The 15630-nt window shown below is 46.0% G+C and overlaps 1 protein-coding gene across 1 annotated transcript; it reads right to left on the reverse strand.

The window, feature by feature from the left end:
• Positions 1-5677: 5677 nt before the first annotated feature.
• Positions 5678-11580, reverse strand: TTC1 (tetratricopeptide repeat domain 1). The gene is made up of 7 exons (XM_069953187.1): positions 11251-11580; positions 8723-8783; positions 8222-8334; positions 7818-7854; positions 7594-7742; positions 6534-6588; positions 5678-6446 (listed from the first exon to the last, which is right to left on the reverse strand). The coding sequence occupies exons 1-7, from the start codon at positions 11521-11523 to the stop codon at positions 6313-6315; spliced, it is 822 nt and encodes a 273-aa protein (XP_069809288.1). The 5' UTR covers positions 11524-11580; the 3' UTR covers positions 5678-6312.
• Positions 11581-15630: the final 4050 nt, after the last annotated feature.

The following is a 15630-nucleotide window of genomic DNA, read 5'->3' on the forward strand; positions in this document are numbered from 1 at the left end:
TCTCAGTTACCGACCAATTTCACATCTTCTTGCTCATTCCGGACTCATCTCCGTTCTTACATCGTCTGTCCTGGATGCCCAGCGTCATGTATGGTAAAGGGGGTCTCCGGAGGTTAAACATTCCAACGCGCTAATATAGTGAAACGTCAGCCCCATGGAGGTCTGCAGCCTGACAAAGTTTAATTTGCGTGAATGGAGACGTGACCTACAGTCCATTACTAGACCCGGCCAGAAGCCTGTGCAGGTCATGTCAACTGAGCAACCCTGTATCCAAGTTCTCCAGGACTCTGCAGCTGCAGGGACTCAAATGCAGAGCGTTCAGGTGTCAGAGACTATTGCTGAACCCGAACAGTTTTACAGGCCCGCTCAACTCTAGTTTTGATGGTCATTTCGTCCTGGCCGGCACAGGCTTCATTTCAGGCCTAGTTGTAGACAGTCAAAAATTTCTGGAACTAGTAAATTTTTTTTTGTTAATAAACTGCTTGGCTTAATAGTAGAATGTCAGTGTTTGGCTAGGGTTGCACTTTAAAGGGAATTTGCCAGCAGAGATCATGCCAAGGAAGGCAATGATACCTGCTGTTTTGGTTAAGTCGATATGGAACCTGTCATCACTTTAATGCTGCCTGAACAATGAATCATTGGGGTGGTCCCCGGTGGCATCTTCCTGCCCTGAAAGCCTTGATTTGATAGATTTAATTCCGATGCGTGCGCGCCCACATCAGAACTCCCCACAGAACACTATGGAGCATGCAGTTAGAGCCGCTCGCTCCATTGTGTGCACTGACAGGGTTTTCTGCGGCCACTATTCACTGAATAGCGGCCGCAGAAAACTGACATGTCATTTTTCTACGGCGCCGCTAGGGATCCTGGCCGGAGTGTATACCATGTGAGTTACTCAGGATTAGAGAAAATCACAGCTGTGCCACACATCCATAGGTTGTGTGCAGTATTACAAATCTCCATTCACTTCACTGAAACTGATCTGCAATACCATGCACAAACTGATGACAAGGGTGGCGCTGTTTGGGGTTAAAACCAGCAATGATATAGTAATGCTAAATTACCCCTTTAACTCCAGATGATGATGCGGCCTTCAGTCTGTAAGTAAGTAGGAGATGATGCCTAAAGAGAGGGACCTGCTGTAGTGTGCACATATATCCATATGGCTGGTTAAAGTATTTAGGGGGACTAGGAGCTACCTAGATGACCAGATACACCAGTCTTGGTTCTGGTGAAGCTGGCTTTAAAGTGTTGCTGTCGTTTACATTTTTTTTTTTGCAGAAATCAATAGTACAGGTGATTTTTAGAAACGTCGTAATTGGGGTTATTAGCCGAAAAATGCATTTTTAGCATGAAAAAGCAGTTTGAAGCTCTCCCCCTAGTCTTCATGATTGTCTATGGAGAGGGGAGGGGTGGAGGGAGATGAGGCACCAAAACAGGACAACTAAGAGTTAATTTACAGCTACATCACCGGCTATCTCCTCTGAAGTCAGCACTGACCTCTCTGACCTCTGAATAGTGGCTTTCACAGAGGTCGCGCTGTGTAATCCTTTGTTCTCTGCTGGTGACTAATCTCCCTCCCCCTCCCCTCCTCTTTCCATAGGTTACACAGGGCCCTACTGATGTAAAAGAGTCGAGATTTCCTGATAATGAGCAGTGGATGAGAGAGAGGAGGGGAGGGGGGGGGACCTGGGGAAAGTCTTTTTGAATGCAGATAATGGCAGATTTGCCTAATAATCCCAAATACGTTTCTTAAAATCGCCTGGACTATTGATTTCTGCAAAAAAAAAAAAAAAAAAACCCGACAGTGACACTTTAAGGTAGCCTCCTACTCCCTTTAGAAAGGTGGGGGTGCAAATATACTGTCCGCCTCCTTCTTGACCCTATGGATGTACGCCTTCATAAAGGCTAGTTTGGGAAGGGAGTGTTTTGGGGGGTGCAGGGTGATAGTAGTTTGGGGCTTGGACAAGGCATCAAAGGATTCTTCTGGTTCAATGATTTTGACATTCTCCTATGGCAGGGGTAGGGAACCTTGGCTCTCTAGCTAAAGCTTTGGCTGCCCAGGCATGATGGGAGTTGTAGTTTTGCAACAGCTGGAGAGCCAAGGTTCCCTACCCTTGTCCTATAGATTGTCACATGGGTTCTAAGGATCCTCTGGGGCGGGACTTCTGGTCATGTGACTCTGGGCAGTCCTCCTAGGAGCCAGATCATTCTATTCCCAGCCGTGGCTATGAGATTGGTCTCAATGATAATATGTGCTGGCAGGTAGTGTTGTCATAGGGACAGCAGACATAGAAAATCATCTCGCCTAAATAATGTTCAAACAGAACCTTTAATAAAAGGTCCGATTCCAGGAAAAAGAGTAATTGTGATCTACTACATTCTAACAAAGCATCAGCCTTGAGGTCAAGACATAAAGGAAGCAGTGCTCCCTACTGGAGAACAAGGGTACTGCAACCATGAAGTTGTATTTTCATCCTGTTACATGCCATATATGCAATGAGCCGATCGGCTATAGTGTAACCTGAGTATACAGTGTAAGCGCTCACTCCTGATCTGCTCCGTCACTGTAGCCGCGACACATCTCCGTGATCAGGATGGCTCTTCTGAGGACATTACTTTCTGGTCTTATTTTTCCGATTGAATATTTAAAATTTAATATTTGAATATTTAATTTTTTTTTTTTTCATGCAACTCATGTGTACGTCCATTCAAGAGAATGTTGTGTAGCATTAATATAAATCTCAATAAAGATGAACATTTTGTACATTATTTCAGCAAGTGTTCTCATTACTGCTGGGAACACCAAGTAGTGAAGTGACACTGCCCCCCCCCCCCCCCTTTTTGCATTCGGACTTCTCTACACAGGTGTAAAGGGTAAATTTAGCCGTTTTTATACTTTATTTTATATCATACCTCACAGTGCTTGTTCCAGTTAAAAGTCATCTTTATCTGTGGATTGTGCCGCCTGGGCGGAGCTTCACAGCCCACAAAGGTCTAGGCCCCACCCCCTCTAGGTTGGCCCATACTAATGGCCTTCAAGGTGCGGAGCCTATGCGCAGATGACGCCACGGAGGGTTGGGCATACGATGATGTGGGCGGGACTAAGTGGCACTGTAACGGTGAAGCCCCGCCCTGGTAGCACAATCCGCAGATGATGAAAGATCACTTTTTACTGGAACAAGCACCATGACGTATGATATAAAATAAGGTATGAAAACTTTACCCATTACACCTGTGTAGAGAAGTCAGAATGCAGATGACTTTAGTCATCCTTCCCAAAATCTAGTAGCTCCTCTCCTGTCCTCAGTTCCATCATTCCAGGTAAAGGAGCTGAGCTGTAATACCACACACAAACTGAGGACATGGGGGGTGGAATAAGCAGCTTTTCTCCTAATCCTGGATAGCACCTTTAAAGTGACTCTGTACCCACAATCTGACCCCCCAGCACCCCTTGTTCCTTCGGATAGCTGCTTTTAATCCAAGATCTGTCCTGCGGTCCATTCGGCAGGTGATGCAGTCATTGTCCAAAAAAAAACAACTTTTGAACTGGCAGCCCCGTGCCCAACGGCCGGGGCTTAGATTGTGTATGCATTAGGCTGGCACACCCTCTCTGTCCCTCCTACCCACCCTCCTCATCATTAAGAATGCTCCAGGCAGATTGCCTCCTATTCCCCACCTGTGTCAGCACGGTACATGGGCTGGGTCGTTAAGGCACCTGTGCAATGTCAGACAGGAGAAAATGTTCCAGTGGCATTCCTAATGATGAATGGGGGGGGTGCAAAGTTAGGGCACAGATACTCCCGTTTAGCACGGGGCTGCAAGTTTGAAAGTAGTTTTTTAGGACGATAACTGCATCACCTGCCGAACGGACCCCAGGACGGATCTTGGATTAAGAGCAGCTATCCGAGGGGACAAGTGGTTTGGGGGGGGGGGGGCAGATTGTGGGTACAGAGTCGCTTTAAATAGGTGTTTAGGATGCTCATCTATTAACCAGTGATGAGGGCATATGTCATTTTGGAGGACTGGATCTGTTCTTACATTCCATGGACACACAGGGGGAGATTTATAAAGGCTGCAGTGGAGGGTGTACACCAAGAAAAAAAAGGCACAAATTCACCCCTTCTCCCTGGCATATGCTTGCCATATCTCCCGCTCGCCCAATGGATGGGCAGGGGGGCGCAGCAAGGTAGTGGCCTCCTCCCACCAGGGCTGGGGAGGCGATAAGCCGCAGCTCCAACTCTGACTCCTGAATTTTATCCGGACCGACTCCTGCTCCTTCATAAATGGCCGGTCATATACCAGGGAAGTTATTTATCACACTGACTCAGCAGCTTCTCCCTAATGTCCTACATGATCCTGAGTGAATAAAGGAATACTGTATATAAAGCAGATTCTCCTGTGTGTGCAGTGGATGCAGCCAGTCTCCAGCCTCCATGTCCTGAACTACTCACAACTAGACTAGATGAAGCAGGTGGTCTTTTCCTGCTGAAAATCTTCTATGTTTCTAACAAAATATTCACTATACTTAAACACTGCTAACAATGCCAGATACCTGTAATATAGAGGTCAGTGATATACATGGGGTCACACAGTGATATAGAGAATTCACACAGCGATATAAAGAGGGGTCACTGTGGGTGTGGGGGCATGCGCGCACACACACACACACACACACACACACACACACACACACACACACACACACACACACACACACACACACACACACACACACACACACACACACACACACACACACACACACACACACACACACACACACAGCCTGCTGCAGCCATAGCATACACACACACACACACACACACACACACACACACACACACACACACAGCCTGCTGCAGCCATAGAACACTGAAGAAAAACACCACATTGAGGGCGGAGGTTACTGCTACACTACTTATAGAGGAGGAGAAGACATATTACACAGGATATCTTCATATTACACTGCTGCTCATATACAGTCATCCAGCATCCAGGAAGAGAACAGCACAGATCTCCCCCCCACACAATGGACTCTTCCAGCTCAGAAACAAACTAACAATGTCCTATTAGAATGTTGCTCATAATATATATTGATGAGCAAAACTTATAAAAATCAAAACTCAATTCTAAATTGTTCTTAGATTTTTTTTTAAAGCTGGAGTCGGAGTCGGTACATTTTTTCAGACTCCAGCCAAAACTAGCTCCGACTCCAACTCCACAACCCTACCTCCCACACCTGATTTACACCTCAGGAGAAGGTGTAGATTTCTGCACCCCCCGCACAGCAGGCACAGGTCAGGCCAGATTCCCTAAACGGTATGCGTCTTTTAAGTGAATCCAGCCGGGCAATTGAGGACGGGGCCTAATATAAAAACCGCATACTTGTTTATTGGTCTTCATAAATACTGGTCTGAATAAGACCAGTACAATGCAATAAAACTGGATGTCTCCCCTCTTGAGTGCAACAACAAATTCTGCTATTGGGAATGGGGAATAGAGATGAGCGAATTGACACTAATAATAAGTGAAGCGCTTTGTTATCTCTGCAATCCGCATCAGCCGGCTATGAGCTGTTCCTCCCTAGGTTCAGGGAAAAGCTGAATCCAGCCCTGGGAAACTGGGAGAAGTTTCCCAGGGCTGGATCCAGCTTTTTTTTCAGCACCCAGGGAGGAGCGGCACGTAGTTAAAAGGCAGCCGGCTGATGCGGATTGCAGAGATAACAAAGCGCTTCACTTCATTATTAGTGTCAATTCGCTCATATCTAATGGGGAACCTTCGGACTACTAGCTGTTGCATAACTATCAATCCCATCATGCTTGGAAAAGCCAAAGCTTTAGCATGATGGAAATTGTAGTTTTGCAACAGCTGGAGGGCCAGAGGTTCCCCATCCCTGCTCTATGTAAATACCTGTTCACACTACATCTACAAAGAAGCAGAAGGATGCACTTGCATTTATGGGCGCTGTATTAGGGATCTATGGTTGGATTCATTCTGAATCTGGCTGCAAAGCCTTTGCCTGTGATAGATTCCATTTAGAAAGAGATTGAATGGGATTTTGTTTCCTGAAATAATTTATATAGAGCTGTTCCCAATGGTTAAAACACCCAAGTGTAAAGGACAACCGTGGGGAGAGAACACAAACTGCTGCTTGTACCACACAGGCAGGTACAAAACCAAAGCAAAAAAAAAAAACAAAAAAAAAAACGGAGGCCGAGTATCCAACAATGTCCTCAGGAGCGGCACAGCCAGGGAGGCTCAAGTCTATTCTGACCACATTACACTCCGCTCCTGTAGGCTGATCCCACATCATCTGTTATTGTTCCGATTTTGCTGGAAGTTGATTGAATACGAGCCGGTCGAGGCATCCTGGTTGACCTGGAAGTTGTCTGTGGAAAGTCCGAAAGGCTTAAGGACCAGGTTTCCTAAATCCTTTAGTTTACCTGAGAAAAATAAGACTCGCTGTAAGAAGTTGAGGGAGGATAAGGTCGGACTGCTCATGGAGTAGAAACTGTGAGCCATCTACTTACTGATCATTTCTTCCTTTAATCTCTCGTTTCTTTCTTCGATCTGCCTGGGCAGACGCTTAAAAGGGAAAAAAAAAATTATTAGGATGAATAATCGGGCAATTATGGTCCTTAATCCTAAATCTGTAAAATTCATTGCTGTCGCCCCAAATCTAGCAATGTATTTAAATGGCCCGACAAACAATGCAGCAATCGCGCTGTTCTTGTTCGTGGCCGTTCTCAGCCAAAGATCTTTTCACGTAAAAGGACCTTGACACTATATGGACCAGATGTATGTATCTAATCGTCTTTTCTTAACCCCTCTGCTGCTGCTGCACTGTAAAATAATGTTGCTGCAGCCTATGTCTGACGCGACAGCAACGCTAATGAACGTGCACCGAAGCAGTGCCTGTGCCATCCGCGGTATGTCCCAGCTCTTAATCATAGCCAGACACCAGGTCAAAGCCACCGTAGCATCTAGCAGGGTTAACAGAGGGAGAAAGGATTGCAGAGTCCCAATGGTAGCCAGGCAACCAGAGGCCTCACTGAGGCCTCTAATGTCCTTCTTACAGTGCCCTTAGAGTCTGATCTGTTACGCCTGTCAGGGTAATACAAATGCATAATACACTGCAGTCCAGATCTGTACTGCACTGTATTATACCTAGACCGCCGGGAGATGCCGGGAGGCTCTGAAGCAAGCAGGAGCCTGGAGCAGGTGATGTATGCTCCAGGGCTGCCCTTGGCCAGGAGCATACATTACCTGCTCGGTACCACAGCTGTGTGTGAGGCTCCCGACTCCCCCTGCTGCCGTGCACTGATTGGCTGATGAGGAGCGAGGGGAGCCAGGAGCTTCACACAGCCGCGGTGCCAAGCAGGTAATGTATGCTTCGGGCTAGGGGTTAAAGGGGCCGGGTCACATATCTGCAGGGGAGTGAAAATTTCGCTGCAGGTATGTGATCCCAGAGAACTTCACTATACCAAGAAATCCGCTGCGGATCCAGTACGTGTGAAGGCACCCTTAAGGTAATTTTTGGCCCAGACCTGAAAGTGTAAAGAGTTAATGAAGGCCACAGGCGCTCCTTACCATGCAGGCCTCTTTGGCTTGGCGACACGACATGTCTTTTTCCAGAACTGATTTGTAATCTGCCAGCGCCTCATCGAGCTTATCCGTCTTCTCGTACAGCTCGGCCCTCCTCAGCAATGCGCGGATATAGTCAGGGTTTAACTCTATTGCTGCAGACAAAGGATACGGAGTCATGTACATTCATTACTAGATAGGGGGAAGATGGATGAATCCAGTGCACGTACCTTTTGTACAGTCTGTCAGTGCGGATTCTGTCTTGTCCTGTAAAGTACAAAAATACAGTCAGTTACAGGGGAAGAAGTCACAGCCCAGGGGGTCAAACCTGTGCAAAACTACAATTCCCATCATGCCTGAACAGCCAAAGCTTTAGCTTTGGCTGTCCAGACATGATGGGAATTGTAGTTTACCTTTAAAAAACTGTCTGTGTCTGTGTGACATGATCAGTCAGTATTCAGACCCCCACCAATTGCATTACTCCCTGGCTCACTGCAGCAGATGGACACCATAGACTTCTATAGAGCCCATTGTCGGCAATGAGAAGGGCGCAGCTCTAATGATCAATGGGGGTCTGAACCCCAAAACCTCAGATTCAGTAACCTGCTTTTTACATCCATACGGTATCACTCACCTGTTTCAATCTGGCAGCCGCTCGGTTAGAATACAGAATGGCTCTTTCTTTCCGGTAGAGGGCCGGACACTTCAGGAGGGCCTGGGAGTAAATGTCTTCCGCTTCAACATAATCTGTGGAAAACGAAGAAAAATAAACACTAAAGATGGTGTAAAGCAACCAATCAGATTCCACCTTTCATTTTCCAAAGAGTCTGTGAGGAATGAAAGGTGGAATCTGATTGGTTGCTAGGGGCAACTGAGCCAGTTTCACTTTACACCATGTTTGATAAATCTCCTCCAATGTGTCTTTGTAATCCCTTGTACAATAGAGCGCACATAGCAGACATGACAGCAGCATCTAGAGGGTTATATGACCACGATCTGTCAACTGTGCACAGCACACAAGCTGTGCAGCAGGGTCCTCAGCCAGCGCCATACTTCCCCCAGGAAACCTAATCCTGACAAGGCACAGGCAGCCATCTGGCACATTGTCCTGACTCTATGGTACACATACACCTACCTCCTTTCTTGAAGAGTTCGTTTCCCTCTTCCTTCAGCCGAGTGCTCTCCTTCCTCCTCTCCTTTGAAGGTAAACAGATAAGATCACGTTATAAGAGCGTTACAGGTGGCAGCCTTGTTCCTGCTATGGCGGCAGTCAGACAGCGCCTGAAGGCTGATCACCTGGTCACATGGGCTCCTGGGACAAACAGCTCAGGATAACAATGGAGACATGGGATTACTCCAAGTCACTGATCCCTGGCTGGGTGTCTGGGCATGCTGGGAGTTGTGGTTATACAAACGTGGAAGAGCAACAGGTTGGAGAACCTGTTGCTAATATCTGACCATCATTCCCACTACTACTCCCCCATCATCCTTATTACTAATCACTACTACTCCCCCATCATCCTTATTACTAATCACTACTACTCCTCTCCCATCATCCTCATTATAGATCCTTACTATTACTCCCCCATCATCCTTATTACCGATCCCTACTACTACTACTCCCCCATCATCCTTATTACCGATCCCTACTACTACTCCCCCATCATCCTTATTACTAATTCCTACTACTCCACCATCATCCTTATTACTAATACCCAACTACTACTACTCCACCATCTTCTTCATTATAGATCCTTACTATTACTCCCCCATCATCTTTATTACTGATCCCTACTACTCCTCTCCCAACATCCTTATTACTGATTCCAAGTTCTAATCCCCCCAAACATTACTCATTACTGATCCCTACTACTCTTCTCCCATCATCCTCATTATAGATCCCTACTATTACTACCCTATTATCCTCATTACTGATCCCTACTATTATTACCCTATTATCCTCATTTCTCATCCCTACTACTACTCTCCTATCAACCTCATTATAGATCAATACTACTACTCCCTCATCATCCTTATTACTAATCCCCTAATCATCCGCATTATTGATCCCTACTATTACTCTCCATTATCCTCAATACTCATCCCTACTACTGATCTCCATCATCCTCGTTACTGATCCCTACTACCACTCCCCCATTATCCTTATTACTAATCCCTACTACTACTCCCCCATCATCCTTATTACTAATCCCTACTACTCCTCTCTCACCATCCTCATTATAGATCCTTACTATTACTCCCCCATCATCCTTACTAATTCCAAGTTCTAATCTCCCCAAACATCCTCATTACTGATCCCTACTACTCTTCTCCCATCATCCTCATTATAGATCCCTACTATTAATACCCCATTACTGATCTCTTACTACTACTCTCCATTATCCTCATTACTGATCCATACTACTACTCTCCTATCAACCTATAGAACAATACTACTACTCCCTCATCATCCTTATTACTAATCCCCCAATCATCCTCATTATTGATCCCTACTATTACTACCCCATTATCCTCATTACTGATCCCTACTACTACTCCGCATTATCCTCATTACTGATCCCTACTACTACTCCGCATTATCCTCATTACTGATCCCTACTACTCCGCATTATCCTCATTACTGATCCCTACTACTCCGCATTATCCTCATTACTGATCCCTACTACTCCGCATTATCCTCATTACTGATCCCTACTACTCCGCATTATCCTCATTACTGATCCCTACTACTCCGCATTATCCTCATTACTGATCCCTACTACTCCGCATTATCCTCATTACTGATCCCTACTACTCCGCATTATCCTCATTACTGATCCCTACTACTCCGCATTATCCTCATTACTGATCCCTACTACTCCGCATTATCCTCATTACTGATCCCTACTACTCCGCATTATCCTCATTACTGATCCCTACTACTCCGCATTATCCTCATTACTGATCCCTACTACTCCGCATTATCCTCATTACTGATCCCTACTACTCCGCATTATCCTCATTACTGATCCCTACTACTCCGCATTATCCTCATTACTGATCCCTACTACTCCGCATTATCCTCATTACTGATCCCTACTACTCCGCATTATCCTCATTACTGATCCCTACTACTCCGCATTATCCTCATTACTGATCCCTACTACTCCGCATTATCCTCATTACTGATCCCTACTACTCCGCATTATCCTCATTACTGATCCCTACTACTCCGCATTATCCTCATTACTGATCCCTACTACTCCGCATTATCCTCATTACTGATCCCTACTACTCCGCATTATCCTCATTACTGATCCCTACTACTCCGCATTATCCTCATTACTGATCCCTACTACTCCGCATTATCCTCATTACTGATCCCTACTACTACTCATCATAATCCTCATTACTGATCCCTACTACTACTCCCCATTACTGATCCCTACTACTACTCCCCATTATCCTCATTACTGATCCCTACTACTCCCCATTATCCTCATTACTGATCCCTACTACTACTCCCCATAATCGTCATTACTGATCCCTACTACTCTCCTATCATCCTCATTACTGATCCCTACTACTCCCCATTATCCTCAATACTGATCCCTACTACTACTACTCCCATCATCCTCTTGGGGGTCCCCACCCCTGTCTCACCTCCCTCTCCTCCTCAGTCAGCTCCTTCTCCATCTCCAGCAGGGTCTCCTCCTCCAGCTCCACATCTTCTGCAGCCGGTAGAGCCCTCTCCTCCTCCTCAGCTCTCACAGCTTCTGCATTCTTACACTCCGCTCCAGAGACTTCTGCCGCCTCTTCCCCCTCCGCCTCCTCTAACACTCTCCTAGCTGCAGCAAGCTCCTCGGTGCAGTCATGGAAATCCTCCTCTTCCTCCTCCTCCCCGGAGCGTTCAATCTCCGCAGCCTCCATCTCCATAGAGCGTCGCCTCCTCGGATCACTTCCGGGTTTCCCTTCTGATGCGGCAGAAAACGCTTCCGGCTTGGTGACGTCACGCTCCAGCGCCGAAGCTTGTTGGCTGCGGTGCACGTCTTCAATAAACTTTATTGCCCGTGAACAGTGAACACGAGCTTTGCTTTGTTTCTGATGATTATGCAGTGAGGATTCTGGAATAATCAATTCATCTTCTTCATTGTGATAATGACATCACTTATATCACTTATTTGCCTGCTTCTAATTATTATTTTATTTTAGACTTGAGAAGGTGAAGGGAAAAAAACCAAAACATGGCTGCTTTGTTCCTGACACAGCGCCACCCCTGTCCTCAGGTTGTGTGTGGTATTACAACTCTGTGGAACTGAGCTGCAGTACAACACACAAACTGAGGACAAGAGAGTTTCCAGGGGGATAGCATCTATGTTTTCCTTATTCTGAATAACCTCCTTTAGGGTGCGTTCACACGTAACGGATCCGCAGCGGATTTTTAGCTGCGAATTTGCAGCGAGATCCGGTGTGGCTCCCTGCCCTGTACACTGTATGGGCAGACAAACTTGCAGCGGGATGCACATACCACTGTGAGTATGTCCGCAGCCGGCCTCATTAACCCCCCGCCGCCGGAGCATATACTTCACCGGCTCCCGACGTCTTCACGTCCCGCTCAGCCAATCAGTGCGCTGCTTTGGGGCAGCGCACTGATTGGCCGAGCAGGACATGCCGGAAACCCCCGAAGCAAGCCAGAGCGTGGAGCAGGTGAAGTATAGTGAGAATTTACTTGCACGCTCAGGTTTGTTTGAAACTAAACATTTGGTTACCAGTGGGAGTCCTGGTCCATTTGGTAACCCTAGGGAGTCCTGGAAAACATGGATACAATCATAGGCCATAGGCTATAAGCATATTTTCCAGGACTCCCTAGGGCTGCATCCTACTTCTTCAGCCACCGGTAATCAAACGCTGAGAGTTTTAGGTTTGGACGGAGCTGAGTGTGCTCGGGGTTTGCTCATCTTTAGTCTTCAGTAATTCTGCACCATTCCGTGTCTTGGCTGCTTCATAGGCACTGGGCTATAGGGGTGTCCCTGCTTTGCCGGTTCATCGGAGGTGCAGCCTGGAGGAGCATGTGGAGTGGGACATCAAGCTTTCCATGCTTTCTACTCGATCCCATCATCCCCAGTGCAGATGTCGACCAGCTCCTGCACAGTGTCCTGCTCAGTCACTGGTAACGTCCCGCCTCAGCAAGTGATTGACTAAGAGCCCTGTAAATTCAGAGACAGCTTTAGCAGTGGCTGCGGTGAGTGTGGAGAAGGTAGCAGGACACCGGGGGAGTGTGGAGAGATAAGTATAACTTTATTTTCTAATATTTTCTGTATAAAGCAAGGGCTGCACCGATATCGCTAACCACACCCATGCAGCCCTTGCCACATGCTGTGTAACAGGCTCTGAAAGCAGACGCCAATCTAGTAGATCAGCGCTCGCTTACAGCAATCATCGGGCCGTGAATACCACCCTTAGGCTGCATGCACACGTTCCGTAGATCACAGATGCAGTGCAACTGTGCCTTTATAGTAGCGGGAAGATTTTAATTGGTTTGGAGCTCCCAATGATGCATGATGCCGGGAGTTCCTGATGTCAGACTGTAGCTTCACACTCCGTAGCATCTGTAATCTACAGAGTGTGTGCATGCGGCCTAAGTGTCCACATCTGACGCTCAATCCACTGCAGAGCTCTGCTCATGTGACTTATCATATCCACCGTTTCTTACCACATTTTGCACATGTGAGTGTCGTATGCTGTATAATAGCTGTGTGATGTTATGAGTTTGGGGTAGCTGTAGTATTCATTTTCAAGGTGATACATTGGCAAGAATAAAAATTTGTTAAAGGAGAAGTCCAGGGTCGGACTTTTTTTTTTTTTTTTTCAAAAGAGACGGGAAGTTTGTGGCTGAACATAACAACATTCACCTACCTCCCCAGCTCTAGTGCTGTCCTCTGCTCCCCGGCTGCTTCCTAGACTAAGCAGGGTCATGTCAGGGGCGGATTAACTTTACCATAGGCCCTGGGCTGTTCACCAAGCCTGGCCCCCCCACCCCACTGTAACTATGGTAGCACTAGCCTGGTGTTCATAGTACAGGACATATAATGTCATGATGTCCTGATTTGTGCAAAATTGCCACAAAAAAAACTGTGATTTTTGCAAATCATGGCGGCAGTGTATCCAGGAGACAGTACACCACTGAAAGTATAAGTCTTTTTGGGTGGTCATGGGCCCCCCAGGAGCTCAGGGCCCCGGGCTGCCGCCCAAAACGCCCCTATTATAATCCACTACTGGGTCATGTCCTGTCAGACCCGCTCAGCCATTCAACAGCTGTAGCGGGGTCCCACCTCAGCTGCTGACTGGCTGAGCGGGCCTAATATGACATGACCCGGGTCCCTGCTCAGTCCAGGAAGCAGCCAGGGGAGCGGAGCACTGCGGACCCCATCGCTGGAGTCGGGGAGGTAAGCACTAGAGATGAGCAAACCGGGTTCGGGTTTGAGTCGATCCGAACCCGAACGTTCGGTATTTGATTAGCGGTGGCTGCTGAACTTTGATAAAGCTCTAAGGTTGTCTGGAAAACATGGATACAGCCAATGACTATATCCATGTTTTCCACATAGCCTTAGGGCTTTATCCAACTTTAGCAGCCACCGCTAATCAAATGCCGAAAGTTCGGGTTCGGATCGACTCGAGCATGCTCCAGGTTCGCTCATCTCTAGTAAGCACATATTATATTTACCCAGCTCTTTTGAAAAAAAATAAAATAAAAAATCTGACCCTGGACTTCCTCTTTAACACACAATTTCTTTTAATATTTCTTTTTCATGGCAAGCTAAACAGAGAAACTACACTCTGGAGGGATCATATGACTTCTAGAGGCTTTTGTTATGTTCCTGATACCCTGGTCCTTACTAAGCAAAAGAACAAGGGGCCACAATCTGAAGTGAGTTGGGGGAAAGATCAGAAGCAATGTGAGAAAATATTACTTTACTGAAAGAGTAGTAGATGCTTGGAACAAACTTCCAGCAGATGTGGTTGGTAAATCTACAGTAACTAAATGTAAACCTGCCTGGGATATACATATATCTGTGTCTTTGGATATTAATAGAGGAAATACTAATAGGGCAGACTAGATGGAGCAGGGAGGCTTATTCTGACAATCTTCAGTAAATGTAATTGGGGGATAGTATCATTATGTCCCCAGAATTTAGGACCTTATTGCTTCAGGAAACACAAAAACACCCGATACTTGTCACACAGCGTAGACAAAAATTAGAATAACTTTATTGTTACATCTGTTATATTTACAATGTGGCCAAGATGAGTAATATATCACTGAAAATCATACATAAATAAATTTCCCACTTTGTAGTTCTCTATAGAACCAACATCGTTGGCTTTTAATTGACGATTTCTCTTCATCCCGTCTCAGGACTGACTTTAGAGATTTCTGACCAGGTTTTTATTTTCTATATATTTTTTTTTTTTTATATATATATTTTTTTGTAATATTAAATAATGAATACACCGGAAAAAAAATAGAATTCTGAAATATATACCAAATGCACACAATAAATATAATTCATATACACACGACAGCTATACAACTAGGATATTGTGTATCCCCCTCCCAACCCAATTGTACCCCGTACCTTATGTTAGGTCTTGGCCATAAAGCAGTGATTAAAGGGGTACTCCAGCAAAAATCAAGTTATATAGATTTGTAATTTAAAAAACTTAAATCTTCCCATACTTATCAGCTGCTGTAGGTCCTGCAGGAATTGGTGTTTTCTTTTCAGTCTGACACAGTGCTCTCTGCTGACACCTCTATCCATGTCAGGAACTGTCTCTATAGAAAACCTCTCCTGCTCTGGACAGTTCCTGATATGGACAGAGGTGGCAGCAGAGAGCACTGTGTCAGACTGGAAAGAATACACCACTTCCTGCAGGACATACAGCAGCTGATAAGTATGGAAAGACGGAAGATTTTAAATAGAAGTAAATTACAAATCTATATAACTTTCTGACACCACTTAAACTAAAGCTTTGGCTGTCCAG

This window comes from Dendropsophus ebraccatus, chromosome 1 (assembly GCF_027789765.1).
Source record: "Dendropsophus ebraccatus isolate aDenEbr1 chromosome 1, aDenEbr1.pat, whole genome shotgun sequence".
Classification (NCBI taxonomy): domain Eukaryota; kingdom Metazoa; phylum Chordata; class Amphibia; order Anura; family Hylidae; genus Dendropsophus; species Dendropsophus ebraccatus.